The 23,011-nt window shown below is 61.3% G+C and overlaps 1 protein-coding gene across 5 annotated transcripts in view; it reads right to left on the bottom strand.

Moving 5' to 3' along the window:
- Positions 1-6,192: 6,192 nt before the first annotated feature.
- CHST15 (carbohydrate sulfotransferase 15) overlaps positions 6,193-23,011 on the bottom strand; it is a 73,553-nt gene continuing 56,734 nt past the window's right edge. For all 5 annotated transcript variants that reach the window (XM_062214019.1, XM_062214014.1, XM_062214018.1 and 2 more), the window contains 3 exons: positions 15,279-15,435; positions 9,395-9,542; positions 6,193-8,382 (listed from right to left, as the gene is read on the bottom strand). In XM_062214019.1, coding sequence (XP_062070003.1) covers positions 8,192-8,382; positions 9,395-9,542; positions 15,279-15,435 — 496 coding nt within the window. In that variant the 3' untranslated portion in view covers positions 6,193-8,191. The remainder of the gene's footprint in view (positions 8,383-9,394; positions 9,543-15,278; positions 15,436-23,011) is intronic.

The following is a 23,011-nucleotide window of genomic DNA, read 5'->3' as shown; positions in this document are numbered from 1 at the left end:
GCCACCCCTCTGGTTCGTGCCTCAGAGTCGCATCGCACACTCACCCCCCCAGCTGAGCGACTTCCACCTGCACCCAGCAGTCTGGGCCCCAGGGACACCACCTGGAACACTGGGAACTGACACCCCTGTAGGCAGAGGGAGGGCAGCAAACATATGACTGACACATCCTGTGTGGGCGGGGCTGTGTGACAAGTGCCCTGCAGGGTGTACAGGCCAGGTGCTGTCCTGATGAGGTGTTGAGGCAGGGCCAGGCCTGGGGCTAGGCAGGACCTGCTGGGCTGTGGGTGGCAGAGAGGCAGGGGCTGAATCGGCACTGGGTCGGGGCTGCCGAGGTCTCAGAGGCCACCCTAAGGGAGCGGGGCGGGGAGGGGGGGTCTCAAGGAAGCGAGTGTGGGGGAGGGCGTGCAGGGCGGTCAGGGGCAGGGATGGCAGGGGCAGTGCGTGGGCCCCAGAAGGAGTCAGGCTCTGTGGGCCCAGGGCAGGTGAATCAGTGAGTCTCTGGGGTCTCAGGGAGGCTGTCCCCGGGAGGCGTAGCGTGGCCGTGAGAGGTCAGGAGAGCAGGTGGCGGGCGTGGCTCTGAGTCGGCGCTGGGCTCATGAGGAGGAGCTGCCCGGGAGTATCTGGACCAGCCAGCCCCAGGAGGCACCGTCCCTCCCAGGCCAGCCAGGGCCCAAGGCGTGAAAGCATCGTAAGTGCCAGCAACCAAAACATGACTCACTCAGCAGTGGCCGAGGTGCAGAGGATGCCCGCTGGGGTGGGGAAGGGGAGAAGCTGAGACACACGGGAGGCGTGGTCGGGCTGGGTGGGGCCTGGAGGCCGACCCGGAAGAAGCCACCCAGAGCGGAGCCTCCCGGCAGAAGGGGCGCAGAGTGGGGCAGGTAAGGCTGGGTCCAGCTCAGAGGGATGGTGGGGGTGGGGATGGGGGCGGTGACCGGGGAGTCCCGGGCCTGGCCCACCGTGGCTGCCAAGGGACCCCCGTGGGGGAAGGGCAGAGTCCAAGGGCTCTGGCTCAGTCCTTCAGGTGGGCACCATGGGGTCTGAGTCATCGGCATGGAGCGTCGGCTGAGGCCACCAGGGGGCACCCCAACATCTCAGGGCCAGTGAGGAGAGGAGGAGCAGGCACCAGGCTGGAGGGATGCCAGGGAGGGGCCCAGTCCTGGACATCACGTGGGAGGGTTTCAGGAGGGCACTTGGTCAACGGAGCTGATGGATCCGAGAGACCTGGAACCCATTTGACTGGGGACGTGAACTTGACCTCCGTTGAGACGGTGCCCATCCTGCGAGAGAACGCCTTTCTTGTAAGCAGACCTGCACTGGTTCTGAAGACTTTTTTTTTTTTTTTTTAATTTGAAAGACAGAGTTACAGAGTGAGGCAGAGACAGAGAGAGAGGTCTTCCATCTGCTGGTTCACTCCCCAGATTGCCGCAACGGCCGGAGCTGTGCGGATCAAAAGCCAGGAGCCAGGAGCTTCCTCGGGGTCTCCCATGAGGGTGCAGGGGCCCAAGGACCTTGGCCATCTTCTACGCTTTCCCAGGCCATAGCAGAGAGCTGGATGGGAAGTGGAGCAGCCGGGACTAGAACCTGCACCCATATGGGATGCCAGCGCTTCAGGCCAGGGCTTTAACCTGCTGCACCACGGTGCCAGCCCCTCTGAAGACTTCTTAATTTGAAAGGCAGAGAGGGAGGAAGGAGAGAGGGAGGGAGGGGGAGAGGGAGGGGGGAGAGAGAGAGAAAGAGAGAGAGAGAATCGTCCATCTGCTGGTAACAGCCGGGGCTGGGCCGGTCTGAAATCGGAAGCCAAGAACTCTATCCGGGTCTCCCACGTGGATGGCGAGGGCCCAACTACTTGGGCCAAATTCCACTGCTTTCCTAGCAAGGAGGTGGGTCCGAAGCGGAGCAGCTGGGACTCGAGTCAGGCACGTCAATATGGGATGCTGGTGCCCCGCGCAGCAGCTTAACCCACTATGCCACCATGCCGCCCTGGGGTCTTAACTCCACGGGTACGTCTGTGCGTGAGTGCTCTTTCCTGTCCTACACACCTCACCTCTTCTATTTGTTCTCCCAGGTCCACAGCCTACCACGTTTACCCTCGGGCTCTGCGTGGTGAGACTCTGGCCACCTGGAGCCAGAGCAGCAGCTCTGAGGGAAGGCAGGGGCCGCGGGGCCCACAGGACTCAGTGCAAGGGTGTGGCGGCTACCGCGAGGACCAGGACAGGGGCTCACAGAGAGGAGCCCAAGACCTTGGCAGGGGGCCTGGCAGGAGTGGACTGCGGCAGGGCCGGAGGCATGCTGGGCCGGTCCTGGCGCCCACTGGGGAGAGCCGGGCCACTTCCCGCTGGGGCTTGGCCTCTGGGGCAAACAGGGAGATACCCGGAGAGTGCCCAGGCTGGGGAAACCTCAACAGGAACCATCGCTGTCTCCAGCACCCCCACATGCACCACCCTGATCACTATCTGTCCATTTCCAATCAGTGTCTGTCCATTTCCGACCAATATCTATTTCCAATCAATATCTATGCTTTTCTGATCAATATCCATTTCCTATCAATTGCTGTCCTTTTCTGGACAGCCTCCATCATTTCCGGTCAGCATCTGTCTGCCACCCTAGGTCCCAGCTACCTGGGGGCAGGCCTGGGTCTGCCCTCCCAGGTCCCCACACGCCCAGGCCCCAGCTCCGCTGCTGAGACCAGGGAGAGAAGCAGTGAATGAGCAAACGTCCCACCCCCACCCACATCCAGTGCCGGCCCAGGGGCTCCCGCAGAACAGGCTGGCTCAGGGACTATACACCGAGAACACTGGACTCGGATTCTTCGCACACTTCCTAGCCGGGGGTGCCTCTGAGGCCAGGCCTGGGCTGAGGCCAGCGGGCGGGGCGGTCCACTTCTGACGTGACTCGGGTCCCAGGGCACCGCTCAGCCCAGCCAGCCTGTGTTGGGAGGTGAGGACGAGGCGGGGCCAGCCAAGGCGGGGCGGGGGGGGGGAGGGGCGTGGATCTCAGCAGCGCAGAGTCCGGTCTGTTGTCCTGGTTCCCCTGCAGAAGCCCCAAGCACCACCCAGGCCCCGGGGGGATGGGGCTTCAGAGCCCCCTTGGCCCCAAACCACCCCTCTTCCCTGTGAGCCCCGACTTAGGGGCTGCAGGGGAAGCAGTCCTGACGCTCCATAGACCGGCTAACGGGGACAAGGACCTTGGCACAGGGCTACAGTGCACTATGGGGCCCGGGGTCAAGACCTGTGTTGACATTCTGCTGTTTCTTTCTGAGGGTCTGAGCTGTGTGGCCTCAGGCAGGCGTGCAGCCTCTCTGATCTTGTTTATGCTTGTTAACTCTGACACCCACTTGTCAGCATGACAGACCTGAGTGAGCAGAGCCAGCTATGGGATGGCCCTCACAGGAGCTCACCCAGGAGACCCGGCCGGGGACCCAGCCCACCCGGCTTCAGGCCCAGGGTTCCCCCTACACACATTGTGCCGCTCCTTGCCCTGATCTCCTGCTCTTCCAGGGAAGGGACCCCGGGGAGCCAGAGGGCCGGGCCTCCACCTTCACTTTGCACACAGCCTTGGCAAGTACCAAGACTCGGGGCGGGGTTCAGCCTTGGCCGAGACCTGCCCACTTCTAGGTGTGACCAGGGCCTGATGGCCACAGGGCCTCTTTCGGCACGTGGAGAGCCTGGCACAGCACAGAACGCAGCCCCACTCCTGGCCCCATGGCTTCGGTGCTCACGGTGACCTCCCCTAGGCTATGGCCCCTCTCTGCTCTGTGTCCCAGCACCCACGGCGCTCAGCACGCACGGGACTCAGGCGCTCCTAGCTCTGCCTGTGCAGGCTCAGCGGGGATGCACGGAGCAGCGTGGCCATGCTGTGCCCTGCAGCTCCTCCTAGCACAGCTGCTGTCTGCTCCCCTCCGCCTGGGAGGCTCCACCTCACTCTCCGGCCCATGCAACCCAGCAGGCTCCCTGCTGAACCAACACTACCTCCCCAGCTGGGTCCTTGTCAGCTCAAGACCTGCTGGGAGCAGGTGTGCCCAGTGGAGAGTGTAGGGGGAGCGAGGGGCCAGCCGTGGTATGAGGGTCGGAGCTGGGGTGTCAGGCAGGACGTGGGAGACCAGTGAGGCTGACGACCTGACACCACAGAGTGGAAAGCAAGCGGCACCCAGCCTGTCTGCCCCTGGGCTGAGGAAATGGTCCAGGGGTGGGGTGGGGTCCAGCTCTCCCCTGGGAGGCCAGGCCGGAGAGGGCAGCCCTCTCTTTCCCCACTAGGGGGAACCTGAGTCTCAGGCCCCTCCTCCCCTTGCTTCCCCATCCCGCTCACTCCAGGCACAAGACAGACAGATGTCTGTTTTGGAACAGACTTGTTCAGAAGCTTTGCCCCCCCGCCGCCCCCCCCCCCCCCCGCCGCCGTGGGCAGCCACGCCCATTCCCACCTGCTGCGGGAGTGGAGTCACAGGTGTGGAGCTGCAAGGGGCGCCCACACCACCCTTGCTTCTTGGGCCAGCTCGGAACGCCCTGCCAGTCGGCAGAGCAGCAGGCTCCAGCGGCAGCCAGGGCGTAGGCCCGTGGACACTGCGCTCCCTGCTGTGGCAAGGGGGCTGGGCAGATGTGGCCTGGAGTCGGGGAGGCCCCGGATGATGGAGGAAGGTGGAAGAAGGAGCCACGGGCCTGGATGTGGGCCAGGCCGGGCCCCAGACTGCCCGGGGCCTCCGGGAGGCAGTGGGCCTGATCGCCTCTGGCTTCAGCCAGGGACCCTGGGGAATTTCTTCTCCCACCTCCTGAACCGGAAGCGAATGTACTGCTGTTGGCTCAAACCACCACGGAGTCCGGGGCAATTTGTCACAGGAGCCACAGGAAATCCCCCCACCCCGCCCCTGGGCCGCTCCTGGGCCGCAGGAACCTGGCTGGCTCCTGGAAAAATCTGACTCATCAAAGCAGCGCTGCTGTACGGGACGGGCCTCGCCCACAGGAGAGCTGCTGCCCGCAGGGTAGGGTTTCAGGGGCCACAGAAAACACTGCCCCACCCCCACCCCGCCATCTGTGCCTTCTCAGCCGTGGCTGGAGTGCTAGCCGGGGACACCGCCTCGGCTTCAGTGCCCAAGGAGTCCTTTGGTGGGGAAACGCCAACCTGCACGGAAGCAGAGCTGGCGCCTGCGTGGGGAGGGGGTGGCCCCGGGGCAGAGAGGGTCTGGGAGGGTGGCAGCAGAGGGGGGCATGCGTGCCTCACCCCTCAGATGGGCACCAGCTTGTTCTGCACCCCAGCTCCCCCGCGCCACCTCTTCCTCGGCACAGGTACATCCTTGATGAGCAAACCCACCCCAGGGCCTTCCCACATCTAGGCCTGGATGGGGAGAGGTCTCCCGGGGTGGGGGGTCTCCCCAGAACCGGGTGCCCAGCCCGCTCCACGAGCTGCGTCTGCCTCCCCTCGCCCCAAGAACTGGCCCAGCCCCCAGGGCCTCGCAGTGGGACTGCATCTGACTGGGGTCAGGCGGGGTCCTCATCCGATCTGATCGGCGTCCTTACAAGGAGAGAGGCAGGGCCAGGTTGTACACCAGGGGGACCACCTGGAAGAGGTGGCAAAGGGCAGTCAGCAAGCTCCATCCAGGGCTGCAGCTCTGGAACAGAGGATAAACAGGTGAGCACCACGGCCCCCAGCCTGTGGGGTCTGCTATGGCTGCAGGGCCCGCCCACACCCTGGCTCCTCCCTCAGGCTGGCCCAGACGCCCCAGGGCACATCCGAAGCCTGTGGGGTCTGCTATGGCTGCAGGGCCCGCCCACACCCTGGCTCCTCCCTCAGGCTGGCCCAGATGCCCCAGGGCACATCCGAAGGCACTGAGTGCCGGATGAGAGTGACATGTGCCCACAGCCACCAGGGGCCAGGCAGGCAGAGCAGTGAGGCCTGCAGCCCCCTGACCTTTCAAATTCCAATGTCTGAACACAGCCCGCCCACCTCCCCCCACGACACTGCTCCCGCGGGAGCCCTGGTAAGGACTGAACCCCCGGCCCTCAGTCCCGCGTTTCCACCTGCGTGTTGTCAGCACGGTCGCACCCCATCTCTCACCAGGTCAGTCCCCTCCCTGGAGTGTGCACAGCGCTGCGGGTGAGCGAGACACCAGGCTGTGTCCCCAGCCCACCTGTGCACATCGGACACGGCCGGCAGCAGCCCCCAGCCCACGGCCACGATGGAGAGGGAGGCCACACTGCAGGCACCACTCAGAGGGCGCTTTAATTGTGTCAAATGAACGAAAGGACACTGTAACTGTCAGTCACTCAACATCCCATCCACGCCAGAGGGAACACAGTGGAACACAACCCGGTGCACGGTTGGTGGGGACCCACACAGCTGCCAGGCCAGGTGGTGGGCCGAGCCCCCTTTTTGCTTTGGTTTTGGATGGCAGGCTACAAGGCCACCGCCCCCAGCAACACCTGTGCTGCCAACAAGAGCCGGCCCCGCCCGAGAGAGCGCAAAAGCGGCAGGCGTGGGCTTTGGAAGCGGCCCGAGAGGGACAAGGCGTCAGGATGGCGACGGTCGGCATGGAAGGGAGGGGCCTGTGGCTATTAAAAGTGATCCGTGTAATAAACCAAATAATATTGGAGCTCACACCTTCTGCGAAACTTCTGTAAGAAGCAGAATTACACCACGTGTTACCCACACGCTCGGGGACAGACGCATCCCTCGCTGTCACTGTGGCTGGTGTGAACAGTTAAGCCATATGCTGGAAACAATGACTGATCGGCAGAGAAGTGAATCTATGACAGGACTGTGTCCAGAGCACAGGGCCTCGTAGCAACGAGACTGAAGGGAATCCACTCAGAACGCACCCACACGTGCACACTCTGGGGTACAAATAAATACACACACAAACACACACACACACACAGAGCTCGGGCCAGATTCTCCTGCTGGTTGCTGCTCCAAGTGCCGGCTACAAGAGAAAGGCGGGGGGCTGTCTTGGAAAGGGGGGTGCTCGGGGCACCCCGCCCCTCCAGGAGCACAGTCAGTGCTGACGGCCCCCCACCCGCCTCCCAAGGGGCCGCAGAACCCCTCCCCGAAGGCAGACGATGGCACTGGGATGAGACAGCTGAGCCCCCTCAGGATGCTCCCACAACCAGGGCCAGTCCGTCTCGGGCTCGCAGGCTACAGCCGAGGTTCGCACGTTCCCACTTCGGTGCAGGGGACCTGCACTTGAGAACTCTGGTTCCGCTGCGCGCGAAGCTGGGGCTGGGCCCAGGGAGCTCCGGCACTCTCTGCAGTCTTCCCCGTGACTTCCGAGAAACGCCAAGACCATCAGTCCATCCACCCAAGCAGCCCACCACGCTGCCAAATGGCCTGGAAAGTTCCATGACGAGCATGGCTCTCGCAGTCCTGTTCCCGATCCTGGCACTGCGCGTGTGGCCCAGGCTTAGCCTGTGCACTGCTGCCGAATCGGTCACCACACCTTGTCGTTCTGTAAATGTGTACGGAGCTCGGGGCACAACGACTCGTGCCAGCGGGAGGGCGGCCCGCTGGAGCCCGCGGCTGCCCAGACCCCAAGCTACAGCTCCTCCGGCTCTGACTGCGAACGCACGAGGACGGCTTGGGTTTCCACAGTGTCCACCAAGTGTCCGATACTTTGGGGTTGCTCTTTCTGGCGTTAACAGTGAGAAAGGGAGGTGGGGCTTGCCCGATGCAGGGAGCGGTCTGGTTCAAACGCGTTCCTGCTCTGGGGGAGCCCAGTCTACAGAGGCTGGGAGGGGGCCGGAGGGAGGCGCGTGCTGCCCCCAGCAGCAGAGCTGCCCGGGCCCATATCCGGACAACAGAACGGCTGGGTGTGGAGGCGGGGAAGCACAGGAATCTCAGTTCTCCCAGAGGCCAAGGTTAGCCACCCTCCAGGCTGCGTGGTGCCTGTCCTGCCAGCCTTGGGGCGGGGCCTCTGGCTGAGTCCTTGGATCCTGAGATTGTCGCCCGCCCAGGGGCCGTCCCCCGAGGCCCTCGGAGCTTCCCAGGGAGGCAGAGTCTCCCACGCGCTCCGATGCAGGGGCCGTGGCGGGGCTGGACACTAGAGGAGACGCCGAGACGGTGCCGAGGTGCCGAGGGAGGCAGAGGCGGCTCCAGTCACGGGGGTTTCTCCACGCTGTGAGGGGAACAGCTCCCCACCAAGAGAGCGTGCTGAAACCATGGCACCGCGCCAGCGGAGAGGCGGGTGGGGCGGCCGCAGGGGCAGCTCTCACGGTGTCTTCCAGGCGAACGCCTCGTCGGCCAGGACCTGCGCCAGCCTGGCGTTGAACGGCCCGTAGAAGTCCTGCAGGATCTTGTGTGTGACTGGCCACATGGGCCCCAGGCTCCGGTCCTCGGGCCGCCGCACGTTGGACGCGGGGCTCTTGGTCAGCAAGGCCTCCTGCTTCTCGCTCAAGGGCCCTGGAGGAGGAGGAGAAGCTGTGAGGGGGCAGGGCAGGCAGGAGGTGGGAGGGAGGCGGCTGCTGAGCCGGCAGCTTGCTTCCAGGAGGACTGGAACCCGGGGGAGGGCCCTGGCCTGTGCTTGGCCCCTCGGGTCCCGGAAGCCATCCCTGGACGGGGCAGCACCCACCTAGGCTCACGGAGCCACTTTCCGTGGCTGTCAGCCAGGCCAGGAGCTTAGATGCTCTGCTCAGCCCTGCTCAGCTCTGCCCCAGTCCCTTCTACCTCCAGCTGCTGCCACAGGGGGCCCTGCGGTTGGGCCATCTGCACCCTGTGTGTCTTGTGCTGTGGCCTTGGTGATGAGGGTGGAGAGGAGGCCACCTGCGCCCATGCACAGAGCCTTCTAGCTGCATGGCCACCTGCAGCAAGGACAGGCCCATTGCAGGCCAGCTGGGCTCCTCTCCGGCAGCTCCTGGGAACCCTGTCCACACAGGCAGTGCCCCAAGGCACACACGCCTCTGCCATCAGCACTTTGGCGGGCAGCGTGGCTGTCAGAGCAAAGTGCCCCTGGGGACTGGGGCATCTCAGGCTAAAGGCAGGCTGCTCACTCGCAGAGGCCCAAGAGCCACGGCCAGCTCCTTCGCCCCTAAGCCCCCAGTTCCCTGCAGGACCCTGTCCCCCATGGACATCCTGTGGGTCCCTCAAGCTCAGCTCTCAGACACTTCCCGTCCCCGGTCCCCTCGGCAGTCATCTGTGCGTGCCCACTGTGACGGTGCCACCTGCCTGTCACCAGGTTGGTGGAACTGCAGCTTCTTTCTCTCTTGCGGCTAGATAGTGAGCTCCTGCCTACCAGAGAACCTCACCGCACCGTGCACCAAGGCCCATGTGAAACACAGATACTGAGCCGGCCTCCCCTGGGCTGTCCCCAGGCCACCGGCTCATCAAGTCTGGGTCTGGCCCAGAGGTGCTCCCGGAACAGCCGGCGTCCCCGGGGCTCCCGCTGTGCCCCGTCGGCAGGAAGCAGGATGCTTACCCAGGTTCAGAAACCGGAAGACCTTGTGCATGGTGTACTTGACGTTGGAGGCATGGTCTTCCAGGCGCAGGATGAGGAACTGGTCCTTACTGAACACGGTGAGCCAGTCCAGGAGGTACACAGCATACAGTCCGACCTGCAGCCTCACCTAGGGCCGAAGGACGGAGGCACTGTGTCAGGAGCGGTTTCCCAACGCCCGAAGGCACTTCTCCCGAAGCATCGTGGCTGCCGTCACAAACCAAGATGACAGCCACCCTGCAAACCATCCTCTCCAGGCACTGCATGGACTTGGAAGTCAAAAAAAAAAAAAACAACTGTTCTGACTTAGAACAGTGATTACGAGCGGCTGGGGGTGTGGTGGGGGAGACAGAGGGAGGTTGGACAATGGGTACCGTAATACAATTGGAATAGCAGTGGTAAGTTCCAGGGGTGGGCACTTCATGTATTGCTGAAGATGTTGCTGGGGGGGGGGGGTTGCAGCCCATGTCAGGTGCTGGGTTCAAGTTCAGGCTCCACACCCAATTCCAGCTTCTTGCTAATGTGCACCCTGGGAGGCAGCAGGAGGTTCTCTAACACTTGGGTCCCGGTCACCCATGACGGAGACCTGTATCGGGTTCCTGGCTCTCACCTTCAGCGGCTGTGCACATTTGGGGTTGAGCCAACAAATGGATACTCTCTCTTTTCTCTCTCTGCCTCTCTACCTGTTTAATAAATATTTTACATAGTAATAAGTACAGTAGAGTAGCTATAATCCTTAACAATGCATTTTAGTCTGTATGAAGAACTGGGGGCCAGCGCTATGGCGTAGTGGGTAAAGCCACTGCTTGCAGTGCCGGCATCCCATATGGGCGCCAGTTCAAGTCTCAGCTGCTCCACTTCCCATCCAGCTCTCTGCTATGGCCTGGGAAAGCAGTAGAAGATGGCCCAAGCACTCGGGCCCCTGCACCTGTGTGGGAGAGCTGGATGAAGTTCCTGGATCCTGGCTTTGGATCAGCCCAGTTCTGGCTACTGCAGCCACCTGGGGAGCGAACCAGCAGATGGATGACTTCTCTCTCTGCCTCTCTGTAATTCTGCTTTTCAATAAATAACAAATAAATAAATAAATCTTTAAAAGAAGAAGAACTGGAGGACAGGAGCCATATAGGAAAGGCAATGGAAGAGCTAACTGCTGACTTTGATCAGTTTCTGGTGTCTACCCCATTGCAATGACGACTGTGCACCCTGAAGTCAAACCCAAGTCGCCCACTCAGACTCCTCCTCCCCTCGCCTCGTCCCAGGGCAGGGCAGGGCAGGGAACTGAGACAGCATAGCAGTGACGAGGACACTCGGGGCAGGTGCCCAACACACTGCAAACCAGGGCCTGGGAAACACAGCCGCCCAGGGAGGGCAGGGCCCGCTGGGGTCAGCTGCCGACACCACGGGGGGCACAGATGCGGGAGAGAGAGAACAGAAGGGGGGATTAAAGCAGAGCCTAGAGGTCGCAGTGGCCCTGCAGAGGGAGGGGGAGCCATGAAAAGGCCTCAGAGCCCTGTTGGTTACCAAAGCTGAGCCCACAGCACCCCCTGCCAGGCCTGCTCAGTGGAGGCCGGGGCCCCACCCGCAAGAGTTCTGATTCAGAAAGGCGGGGGAGGGGCCGAGAGCCTGTGTTTCTCACAAGTGCCAGAGGCTGCTGCTGCTGCTGCTGGCCTAGGGGCCACTCTGAGCCCCTGCTTGGAGGCAGGAGCAGAAGACTTAGGAGGGGGAGACAACCACACAGCAGGGAGGGGTGGAGGGAGGCAGAGGAAGGCTGGGGGGGGCTGGGTGTGCCAGGGTCCACATGTGTCTTAAAAAGCCCCCCACCCCACCACCACCAGGGGCTATGGCTGGGAAGGGTTCACAGCTGGGGGGACATCCGCTTCCCATCCCAGACAAGAAGAGGCAACTCTAAGACAATGGGGTCCCACTGCATCCTGTCTGCCAGGGACTGCCCGCAGCCACACAGCTCTGTTGGGCCACGTCCCTCCTAGGCCGGGATCGGCCCCAGGGCTCTCCCTGTGGCCAGAGGCACCTGCTAAGCCCCCGCCTCATCCTGCCCAGCAGAGAAAGCTGATCTGAAAATCACCCACCTCCTGCCGGCTTGGGAGCCAGCCGGGGAAATGGGTTCCCAAGGCCATTGGCACTGGGACTGCACCCTGGGCCTGTCACTAGCTCCAAGTGGCAGTTAACCTCTGTGTGCCTCAGTGTCCCCATCCGGAAAACGGGGTGGAATTAGCAGATCTGGGAGGACCGAAGGTGCTTGGGTCAGCACCTGGTTAGATCACTCCCCTTCTCTCACTGGTGGGGTTTTTAAGAATCTGATTATCAGGAAGTTTCAGGCACACAGAGTGGAGACAGTATCGATGACACTCATGACCTTGACATTGGGCTCAAGGACGTTCTGATGGTCACAGCTAGCGTGTCGACAGGGAGCAGAGGAAGCAGCTGCGGAAACCCCGCCTCCAGGAAGCCTACACCCGGCACGCTCGGCCCTGTGGCACCACGGGTAGCAGGGGCAGGTGCTGGGGCCTGGCCCACGCGAGTTTATAGCAGACCATCACTCTTCAAAGCGGTTAGGAAAAATGTTGCGCAGGCTCAGGGGCTCCATCCCGTCTGGCCTTTCCCTGCCCTCCCAAACCCAGCCTAGCTTAAGCCGCCTCCTTCTAGGAGTCCCCCTGATGCCAAATTAACACCTGTTCCTTCCTCTCTGTGGTCTTTCTCAGAGACCCCATGGTCAACAGGGCCTAGGAGGGGGTTCTAGCCCCCTGGCCCCTCCATGCTCCCCCTAGCTGGGCCCCTGTCTCTCACAGCGCCATTGGCAAAGGAGAGGCCTTGCATGGAGGGAGCTGCCAGCAGGGACAGTGTGGTGCAGACACTGAGGCGGGGGGCACAGGGTCCCCCTCCCCACTCAAGCCCACTCAGCACCTGTCTCTTCGACCCCCAGGCCTGCTCCCTGGTGGGGGCACAGCAGCTCCTAGGGACCAGATTCCTGGGGAGATGCTGGACCAAACCCGTGCCTGCAGGAAAGTGGGTCGCAGCCAGGATTTCGGTCCCAAATCTTCCAGGAACTGGTGAGGGCTGCCTCTCGGAGGCTCAGTCTCCCCGACTGTAATCAGGAAGCCCCAAGCCTGGGAAGGCCAGGCTGCTGCTCAGGCCACCCTGGCTGCAGGCCTCGCTCCCCGGCCAGCCAAGGAGCAGCACTTCGACCCCTCGACGGGCTCCGCCCGGCAGCCCCCATCTGCCAACAGGCACGTGGGCAGAGAAAGGTGGCAGGAACAGGGTCCCTCCAGTCCCGGCCTTCCTCCTTCCTTGTTTTCCTGGGACATCTCCCGCCAGATTCAGCCCTGGAGGAGCCCGCCCCGTGGCCCCCGGGTGAAAGTCACATCACCATTCCCCCACTGAGGGAAACACGGTCCTTCACCCAGTGCCCGGGAGGACTGCAGGCCTCGGCCTGCTGCACTCACAGCTCAGGATCCCCGACGCCTTCCCGAATGTGCCCTGCAGGTGCCAAGTCAAACACGATAGTCAGCAACAGCCACACAAGTGACCCTGCTCAGCTGCTGTCACCCTCGGCGCCTCTGAGGGCTGTGGCCACCCCACCGGGGGCGCAAGGGGCCTGGGGAAACTGTCTCTTTGTGTGGCTCGGCCCGCACGGCCCTCGCCCAGCTCCATGACCCAGGACGGCTCTCAGCTGGACTCTTGGGCCTGCAGCCCTGCGCAGGTGCAAGCTGGGCCTGGGATGGAGCGGCAGGCGGGCAGCCCCTCCTGGGCCTCAAGCTGCTCCCTGAGCAGTGGTCGCCGGGCGGTGGGACGGAGCCCTGGCTTGGTGGCTGTAGACAGGGTGTGGTCAGGGCGCTGAGCACAGAGCGGTGCCCAGGGAATGCCCGGGAGACGACTGAGTCTCGGCTATGGAGGAGGAGGCCCCGGTTCACGCCACACCCTCGGGCGGGTCCCGCCTGGGTGACCTTCAACTGCAGGCATAAACAGGAACAACGAGCAGCGTTAAGAGCCAGGGGCACGGTGGGCCCCGCGTGTGCTCAGCCTGCAAAGCAGAAAACCTGCGCACGCAACTGGTCTCCCTCTCCCCCCCAGCTCCCCCCCTCCAGCCCACCCTCCAGGCCTTGTCCCGACCCTGGGCCACTACGCTGACCCAGCCACTGGCTCTCCTGCAGAACCCCCACCTCCCTGTTCCTGGGAGACCACCACCCCTCAACCCCACCCCCACCAACCCAACCAGCACCGCTGTCCAACCACCCCAGCCCAAAAGTCGGCCCCGTGGCCAGCAGAACAGCAGAGGCAGGAAGGTCACCCTCACCCTCACGATCTCCACGGGAGCAGGTGCTGAGCCCCTCAGGCCAGCGGAGAGGAGAGCCCTTCCCCAGGGGCCAGGAGCACGCGACGCTCTGGGTCATGGCCACCGCACGCATCCCCGGCCCTGGGCTGCTTCTGCTCACTTGCCATTTAAGGCCCCTGTGTCCCAGCAAACTCCCATCACACATTCGCTTTCCTCCAGAAAGTCGCTGTATGATTTCTGCAGCCACGAACCTGGCAGTGAGCAGGAGGCCGTCTTTCTCATCAACACCCACACTGCTGGGGCTCAGATAATGACGCCCCAAAAGATGGGCTTTGGCTGGAGAGAGGCTCAGGGCCCCCTCCGAGTCCAGGCCCACCCCCCTCTCAGTGTGAGAAGAGTTTTTCCACAAAGTCCCCTCCGCCACTGCCAGGATTCACCGAGAGAGAACCACCGTGGCCTCCGGCTTCCTTTGTGGTTTCATTCTGGAAACTCACAGGGCCTGGAGGGAGCCTGCAGCCCCAGCACCTACACAGATGCTGCCACATACTGGTGCCCTGTGTGCAGCCCACAGGGAGCCACGGCCGCTCCACTGCCTGCCCCGCGGGCCCAGCACACCCTAACTCAGGCCATGGCATGAGGGAACCTGGGAAAGGTCGTGGAACCCACCACTGCCCGATCCTCCCAGAAGCCTGGTGAGGCTGAGACAATGCCTGGGGCACAACCACAGTCTGGCTCTGAGTCGGCAGCACAGCTGGGCTCTGTGGTCATCCGTGTCCATGCCACCGCTTCCTTGCCAAACTACAAAGCCTGGAAGGACAGCCTGGAGTCTGCCCGCTGCGTGTGTGTGCCCGCCATCCAGACAGATGACAAGGAAGAGGAGTGAAGCCTCTTGACCTTGAATCCCACCACCCTCCACAGCAGGTCTGCTCGTGGCTTACCATGCACCTGCCCCGGGCTGGGGGCAGAAGGGACAATGCTCACAGACCCTGCCAGGCCAGCAGTGACCACAGCCTGGGGGCAGAGCAAAAGAAAATCCTCCTGTGGCTAAAACATGCCAGATCCACCCACAGGGATGGGGGTTTGGGGCATAAAACCAGGCTAGAAATGTAGCGATGTATGCCCAAAGGGAACACAGAGAAGACAGAGGGAATCGTGGAGAACAGGGGTCCTTTCCAACTGAGACTCCGTGAAGAAGCATTGATGGTCTCTCTGGTGGGCGATTTTTTAAATCAACAAAACAACCCAGCGTTCCAGAGAAGGCTTATAGGGCACTTGGCCAGCCGCGTGTGCAGATGCTAAGGGCGGGTGCGTTTCGGGAGCCTTACTAAACGATGACCTTCCTAAACGTGTTCTCCTTCTCTGGGCAAGGGAGGAGACAGCCTGGTGACCGGGCGAGAGCAGGGAGCCAGCTCAAAGGGCCATCAGTTTCCCGCCCCTCTGCCTGGGGATATTTGCTTCTGCGTCAGCCACGGCTCCGAGGCGTGGCGCCTGGCGCCTGCACGCTGAAGCACCCCTGTGTGCTTCCACCCACGACAGCTCCTGCGTGACAACGGGGGGGGGGGCGGGTGTACGCACAGGCATGGCGTTGTTGAGGGTGTTGTTGTAGACACACGCACGCAGGGAGTAGTCCAGCATGCAATTCTCAAACAGCTGCAGCGCTTCAGTCACTTTCTCGTGGAAGTCGTCGGCAGACTTATTGGAACTCGCGAAGTAGAGGTAGTCTGAGTACAACCTGTGGGTCACATAAATGGGTCTTTACCACACGTGGATGCGACAGCGCCATCCGGTGACAGCGAGAAGCACCTGCACTTACACTTGCATTAAAACGAACGTTTCTCTCCCTTGCCTTACACACGAGCCACCTCCCACCCGCCTCCCTCCCAGGCTTCCTGTGCCCCCCACGCTCTCCTGGACTCAGCTGTGTCTACACTGGCCCCATCAGGGTGGGTTTCTCATTCTCTCCAGACATCACAGGAAGCTTTGGAACAACCCCAGATCACAAAAAAAAAAAAAAAAAAAAAAAAAAAAAAAAAAAACCATGCAACAGCCAAGACAGGCAGTGCAAACTTTATGCTGTGGAGGGAATAAAGGCAGGTGTGTGTTGCAGGGGTGTGGCTCCACGGGAAATTCCTGAACATCCCTGATGTCTTTCTAGATTGGCAGGAACCCCTTCTCTCACACAATGTAAAACACCCCCAAACACCTGCAGGCGGACATGCACCCCGACTCCGATCTGTCAGGGAATCTGTTCGCTCGGACAAGGATCTATTCCCCCAGACACGGCTCTGCCCGCACAGACACAGCCACACACAGGTACCAACGCCTTCTACAGGAGCTGACCCACATCCCTGACCAAACCCTACTTCTGATTTGCCATCTTTGCTCACCCCATTTAAGCAAGAATCCTGCTATTAGATAAAACGCATGGAGGCCATTGTTCTGGGCTGAGCTCCTGCACTGGCCCCAATGGACCAGAATGGAACCACTCACTAGTGAACTCAGAAACAGGCAAGTTCCCCAAAACACAAGAGACACCTGCTACCAACCAGAGGGGGCCCTGTCCGGCTGGGCGGGCTGGATAGGAGGCCCCTCTGCTGAAGCCGGAGAGGAAGGTAACTCCGGTTAAGCCACGGCCTGCAGCACTGGCATCCCACCTGGGTGCCGGTTCAAGTCCCAGTTGCTCCACTGCTAATGCGCCTGGGAAAGCAACAGAAGACGGCCCAGGTCTTGGGCCCCTGCACGCACACGAGAGACCTGGAAGAAGCTCCTGGCTCCTGGCTTCCACACAGTCCAGCCTGGGTAATCGCAGACATTTGGGGAGTGAACCAGAGGATGGAAGATCTCTGTCTTTCCTTCTATCTCTACAGCTCTGCCTTTCAAATAAATACATCTTTAAAAAGAAAGGAAGGAAGGGAGGAAGGAAGGGAGGAAGGAAGGAAAGAAGGAAAGGCTGGCCGGGTGGGCTGCCCTCCCCTGCCCACAAAGCCCCCTTCTCTGTTCCTATCCCAGGAAACCCCTCTGTTACTGCCCCTGGTTCACACATCAAATAGCAGCCAACCCGATCTTTAAGCTGAATGTGTTGTAGATTTGTGTTTCAATGCTGCCACATTGGCTCAGCCCAAATCCCCACCTGATCACCTTTGACCTTTCACCTTCCACCTTCTACCAAGTTCCTCATCACCAGCCCCTCCAGGTGGCATCCAGCCACCTGGCCTGTCTTCATCACGAATCCCATTCAGTTGGCTTAGCCAGAATCCTTTTCTTTTTAAAAGATTTCTTTGTGGGCCACCACTATGGCATAGTGGATAAAGCCGCTACCTGCAGTGCCAGCATCCTGTATGGGCGCCAGTCCAAATCTTGGCTGCTCCACTTCCCATCCAGCTCTCTGCTGTGGCCTGGGAAAGTAGCAGAAGATGGCCCAAGTGGTTGGGCCCCTGCACCCACGTGGGAGACCCGGAAGAAGCTCCCAGCTTTGGATCAGTGCAGCTCCAGTCATTGTGGCCATCTGGGGAGTGAACCAGCAGGTGGAATACATTTCTCTCTCTCTGCCTCACCTCTCTCTGTGTAACTCTGCCTTTCAAATAAATCTTTAAAAAATTTATTTGAGGGGCCGGCATTGTGGCATAGTGGGTTGAGCCACCACCTGCAGGGCTGGCATCCCACATGGGTGCCAGTTCATGTCCCAGCTGTTCCACTTCTGACCCAGCTCCCTGCTAATGCACCTGGGAAAAGCGGTGGAAGATGGCCCAAGTGCCTGGGCCTCCTGGCTTCAGCTTGGCCCAGCACTGAATGTTACAGCCATTTGTGGAGTGAACCAGCAGATTAAAACCTCTCTCTCTGTCTCTCCCTCTCTGTGACTCTGCTTTTCCAATAAATCTTTTAAAATAATAAATAAATAAATATTTATTGGAAAGGCAGAGTTAGAGAGAGAGGGAGAGGGAGAGACAGAGAGACAGACGTTCCACCTCCTGGTTCACTCCCCAAATGTCCACAACAGCCAGATCTGGGCCAGGCCAAAACCAGGGTCAGGAACTCCACCCGGGTCTCCCACCTGGTTGGCAGGGCCCAAGCACCTGGGCCGTCTTCTGCTGCCTGCCCAGGTACAGTAGCAGGGGGCTGGGGTGGAAGCAGAGCAGCCGGGACACCAAGCGGTGTCGATGGGCAACCACAGCATCCCAGGCGGCGGCTCACCTGCTGCACCCTAACACTTCCTTCTCCGCTGCTTCCACTGGAAGACGAGGCAAGAATTTCTTTCCTTTGGTTTACTTTTTTTTTTTTTTTTTAAGATTTATTTATTTATTTGAAAGGCAGAGTTAGAGAGGCAGAGGCAGAGAGAGGGAGGTCTTCCACCTGCTGGTTCACTCCCCTGATGGCCACAATGGCCAGAGCTGGGCCAGAGCTGTTTCTCTTGCCCTCCTCGTGCACACAGACCTCCCTGTGCCTGCCCCCCGGCCCCCACCCCGCCCTGGCTCTGCCTGACGCCCTGCACACGCACACACCCCCCAGCTGTGCAGCCGGCAGCCCTGGGCTAATAGGAAACGTGGCCCTGGGCTCCATGGACTCGGACGCCTCCCTCCGCTCAGCCCGCGCTCTCCCTCCCTTGGCGTCTCCAGCCTGGCTTCCCTCCTTCCGTGAAGGCAGCTCCAGGGACTTCAGGATGCACCGCGCATCTGGGGGATTTGACGTGTGTACTGCCGAATGCACCCGGTGCTTTGGTGCTGGGCTCAGCCACACACCCCTGCAGGAGCACAGTCCCCCTGCTGCCCAGGCCTGCCCACAGCGCTCCTGCTCCCCTGCCTCTGGCTGCCCAGGCCTGCCCACAGCGCTCCTGCCCCCCCCCCCCCCCCCCGGCCTCTAGTTACGGCCAAATATCACAGGCAGCAGACCTGACCTGCCTCTGGATGCCCCATTTGTCCCTGTCCTGTGACATACCCCTTGGGGATTCATCCACGGCCAATGTCAGGGGACACCTCTTAGGTGACTTGAAGGTTGGGCTCTGGCCCGAAATGGCCTGGAACTCAATGCCCTGTCCATCTAAGCCTGCCCAGCTAAGCTCTCCTGAACTTGCTCCAAGCCTGGGGGGCAGCCGCGGGCCCAGCTCCAGGCACATCCCCACAACCACCTCCCTACTGGTGCCCCCAACTCTAGCCGGGCTGCTGGGCATGCGTCCAGACTGAAACACGGCACCTGTCACTGCAGGTCGGTCATGGCTGGCAGAACCCAAACACTGCCCGATACATGGCAACACCAGAATGGACCTCCAAGGGCAGTGTGGCTGCCCCGAGGCCACCTGCCTGCTGCTCTGCTGGTCTCCCCTGCATCCGGTCAGTGGCATGGCTCGGGATGTCCAGGGACAGTCAGAGAAGCTTCTCGAACTTAGCAAGAAGTCCAGGCCCAGCGTGAGCGCCACGGATGCTGCAGAGCCGTCCCAACCGTTTGTGGAGCTGGGATCCCATCTCACGTGTTGCCTCCCACACGTGCAGGATTCCCAGGCTGATGCTGTGCCTCGTGGTGGTGACCACGTTTCATGCAGGCATTGGACCATAAACAAAACACGAGCACCGAAGCCTGCCTCAGCTTTACTGATTTGTTTTATTCGAGAGGCAGAGATAGAGTGACGGGCCAGGTGGGAGGACAGAGAGGCGGGGATCCCCCAGCTACTCGCTCGCTCCCCAAATGCCTGCAACAGCCTGAGCTGGGCCAGGCTGAAGCTGGGAGACAGGAACCCAATCTGGCTCTTCCACGTGAGGGGCGAGGGGCCGTCACCTGCTGCCTTCCAGGGCACGCGCCAGCAGGAGCCGGACGCACACCCAGGCGTCCCACGCGTGATGCGGGCATGCCGAGCGTCTTAGCGCTGTGCCGGTCGCCTCCTCTCCGCCTGTTTTAACACGAGGCAGCCTCACGAAGGACCTGCTGACTCCACACAGCTCTAGCAATCAGGAAGTAATCTTGGGAAAATGCGCTTGCGTCTACCAGGGCAAGGACACCCCAGGCAGGTGAGAACACCGATTCCGCTCTGATGAGAGGGCAGAGAGAAGCTCAGCTTTGGGAACCAGCACAGGCCGCACCCCTGCAGGTGAGAAGGGGCTCCCCGCCAGGCACCGTGGATCTGCCCACAGAGCAGGCCCATGGCTTCAGGGATGCCCTGGGGCCCCGCTGCTGGAACCCAGGCTAGGGGGCCCTTCACACCTGCTTTGTTGGCAAACTGTCGGGCAGGGCCTGGCCCCACCCAGACAAATGGCCACCTTGGCCTGTCTGAGTCCGGCACGTGACCGAACAATGTCCCCGCCCCAAGATGTCCAAGCCCTAACTGCTGGTACCTGTGAAGGTGACCTTGTGGGGGACAGGGTCTTGCAGAGGCAATCAAGGCAAGGATCTTGAAATGCGATGGTCCTGGATGGGGGGGGGGGGGGCGAACCCATGGACTGGAGCCCTTGTGGAAGAGGAGAGAACGCAGACATGGGGAGACACCAGGAGAAGCAGAGGCAGGGACCGCGGCAGCGCACCCGGAAGTTGAAGGAGAGTGGCCGGGAGCGAGGGGCGCGGATGGGACAGCACCTCTGTCAGAGCCCCTGCGGGAGGCAGCCTTGCGGACATCACGAGTTCCGGCGCTGGCCCCCACAGAACAAACTGCTGCTTTGAGTCACCAGGCTTGTGGCCATCTGTGACAACAGCCCTGGAAAGCCAGACCAGAGCCGACCAGAGTTCCTTGAGGCTCCAAGGAAGACAAAGCTGTTGTCAGGACCCGTCTGCCACCCCAGGACCCTGGAGCTGTGGCCCCCAGTGTGCAAGGGGCTGTGACCAGGGGTCAGATTTCCCATGAGAAAACAAGAAGCAAATACGACCCAGGGAGCAGGATTTAGGCAAAGGAGGGCGCAGGACCCGAACCCCTTTGCTCGCTGGAGCTTGGTTTTCAGGGGATGTCCCAGGAACCTTATCCTGCAACACTGCCCTCGGAGGAGGCCTGAGCCCCACAGACAGGGCCAGCGGCAAGACCCCCGCCTCAGTCAGAATGCTGGACACAGCCCGGCTGAAAATGGACACTGCAAGCAGGAAGGGCCCTCCCGCCGCCCGTCTCCTGGATGCCCCCCAGCCCTGGCTGTAAAATCCTGGCAAACAGTTTCCTGGGGAGGCGGGGTCTCCAGGGCACTCTCCTTCCCACTGGCTCCTTCACTGTCACAAGGACGTACAGCTGTCCTCATGCAGCTCCTGCTGGAGCCCCATCATCCGCTGGCACCCCGAGGAGACGGCCCCGTGTGCCCGCTAACAGGCGCGAAGGCAAAGCAGGAGCCCTCAGCGGCAGCACGTGCTGGCTGGGCCCTGCTGACGATCGGGCTAAGACCCCACGAGGCCGTCTTCACCAGGGATCGCCGTCGCTAACGCCACTCTGGGAAACAGGGCGAGTTAAGGACCGTGGACCCCAGAAAGCCACTGGGCAAACATCAGGAAGGATGCAAAGCTCAGTAAGTTGGGGCAGGCACCCGCGCCTAACAAGCCGAGACGTAAGGAGACAAAGCTGAATGTCCGTGCTCCAGACTTTAAGGCCGATGGTTTGCATGAGGAAGTAGGGAAGAGGCCCACGCGGACGATGCAGCGGGTCTGGTGGATGCGGCGCTCGATGAGCTGTCACAGAACTGCAGGGACCCTGCCCCCCCCCCCCCCAGCACGCACAGCACCGAGAACGCGGGAGGCTGCAGCAGGTGACAGGCGAGCCAGCACCCAGCAGCACACGGGCTCTTGGCCCAGGAAGAACCAGAGTCGGCAGAAAAGACGCTGCTCCCGGCTCTGGGAGCAGCAGTAGCAGGAACACAGACCAACCTCTACAGGGGGAGGTCTCCCCAGCCGGGGACCTGCGGCAGGAATACAACGGGCCCCAGGCAGCAGAGGCCCCCAGGCAGCGGGAGGTCCCCGAGGGCTCCCAGGTGACGCAAGGGCCCAGGGACCTGACACCATCCTTGTGCCCTGAATTTTGGGGCTGCCCAGCCCCCTCCTGCTTAGCCACCTCCCTTTCTTATTCTCCAACCATCCAGAACAGATGGGTGTTGCATTTGGCCAGGCCCGTTTCCAATGGCAATTCCAAATATAAGTCCAGAGACGTCGCAGTCCTTCTGTGCGCGGTTATTTTAGAAGGCAGCTGCTGCGGCCTGCCCGGTGGGCCCGAGTCACAGACACTCCACTGGGTCTTCCCAGGGGAGTGCAGGGGCCCAGAGGCCAGAAGCTCGTGTGCTGGCGAGGGGAGGGGTGTCCCTCAATCAGGTGCCTCTGAAAGTGACCGCGGCCAGCAGTCGGCCTCAAGGCGCCACTTTCTCTTACAGAGGAGACAGTCAGCACTGGACACAACCAAGTCATGGAGTCCAGGGAGCTCCAAGGGCTGGGACTCGAACAAACCCCGGTCCACTGGGCCCCAAAGCCCACTGACCCGACAGGACGTGGCCCTGCCCACGGGTTTAGGGAAGGAGAGTGCAGTCGGGCCGGGTCCCGGCCACTGGAGCTGACGGTTTTGGTTTTGGTGTTTGGTTGTTTCGTGCACAGTGATTCGGAAGCAGAAGTCAGTGCTGCTCAGAACCACTTGGTAAGATCAGGAGACCCTCCGGCAGCGGCGGGGAGCAGAGAGCAAAGGAACGCTCGCGATCAGCGGGAGGAATGTTGTTCCTTAGGAAAAGTGGATGTGTCGGCTGACAGCACACGGAGCACTCAGAAAAATCACAGCAGCGGCAAACCGGTAGTCGGTGCCATCATCGAGCCAGGACACGCCAATCTGTGACCACTTGGCAAAGCTGATACTCCTTGGTTCTGCGCTAGCTCCTTAGACAGTACAGTTCTTAAATGCTGACCGGCCCTCCCCGCACATGGAGAACTCCTCAAGTTCTAGCTCCACGGGCCAGTACTGCGGCACAGTGCGTTAAGCTGCTGCCTGCTGTGCCAGCATCCCATATGGCGCTGGTTTGAGTCCTGGCTGCTCCACTTCCGATCCAGCTCCCTGCTGATGTACCTGGGAAAAGCAGTGGAGGCTGTCCCAAGTCTTGGGCCCCTGTACCCACATGGATCGAGACTCAGAAGAAGTTCCTGGCTCCTGGCTGTGGCCTGGCCCAGGTCCTGCTACTGTGGACATTTGGGGAATGAACCAGCAGGTGGAAGATTGGAAGATCTCTCTCTCTCTCTCTCTCTCTCTCTCTCTCTCTCTCTCTCTTCCTCTCAGTAACTCTGCATTTCAAATAAATAAAATGTTTTTTAAAAGTTCCAGTTCCAATGTCACTAATTGGTAAACTCTGGCTCCATCATTGTGTTCTCTTTCTTTTGTAGCATTT

The sequence above is a fragment of the Lepus europaeus genome, chromosome 17 (genome assembly GCF_033115175.1).
Source record: "Lepus europaeus isolate LE1 chromosome 17, mLepTim1.pri, whole genome shotgun sequence".
Classification (NCBI taxonomy): Eukaryota; Metazoa; Chordata; class Mammalia; order Lagomorpha; family Leporidae; genus Lepus; species Lepus europaeus.
This window is presented reverse-complemented; position numbering and strand designations above follow the sequence as displayed.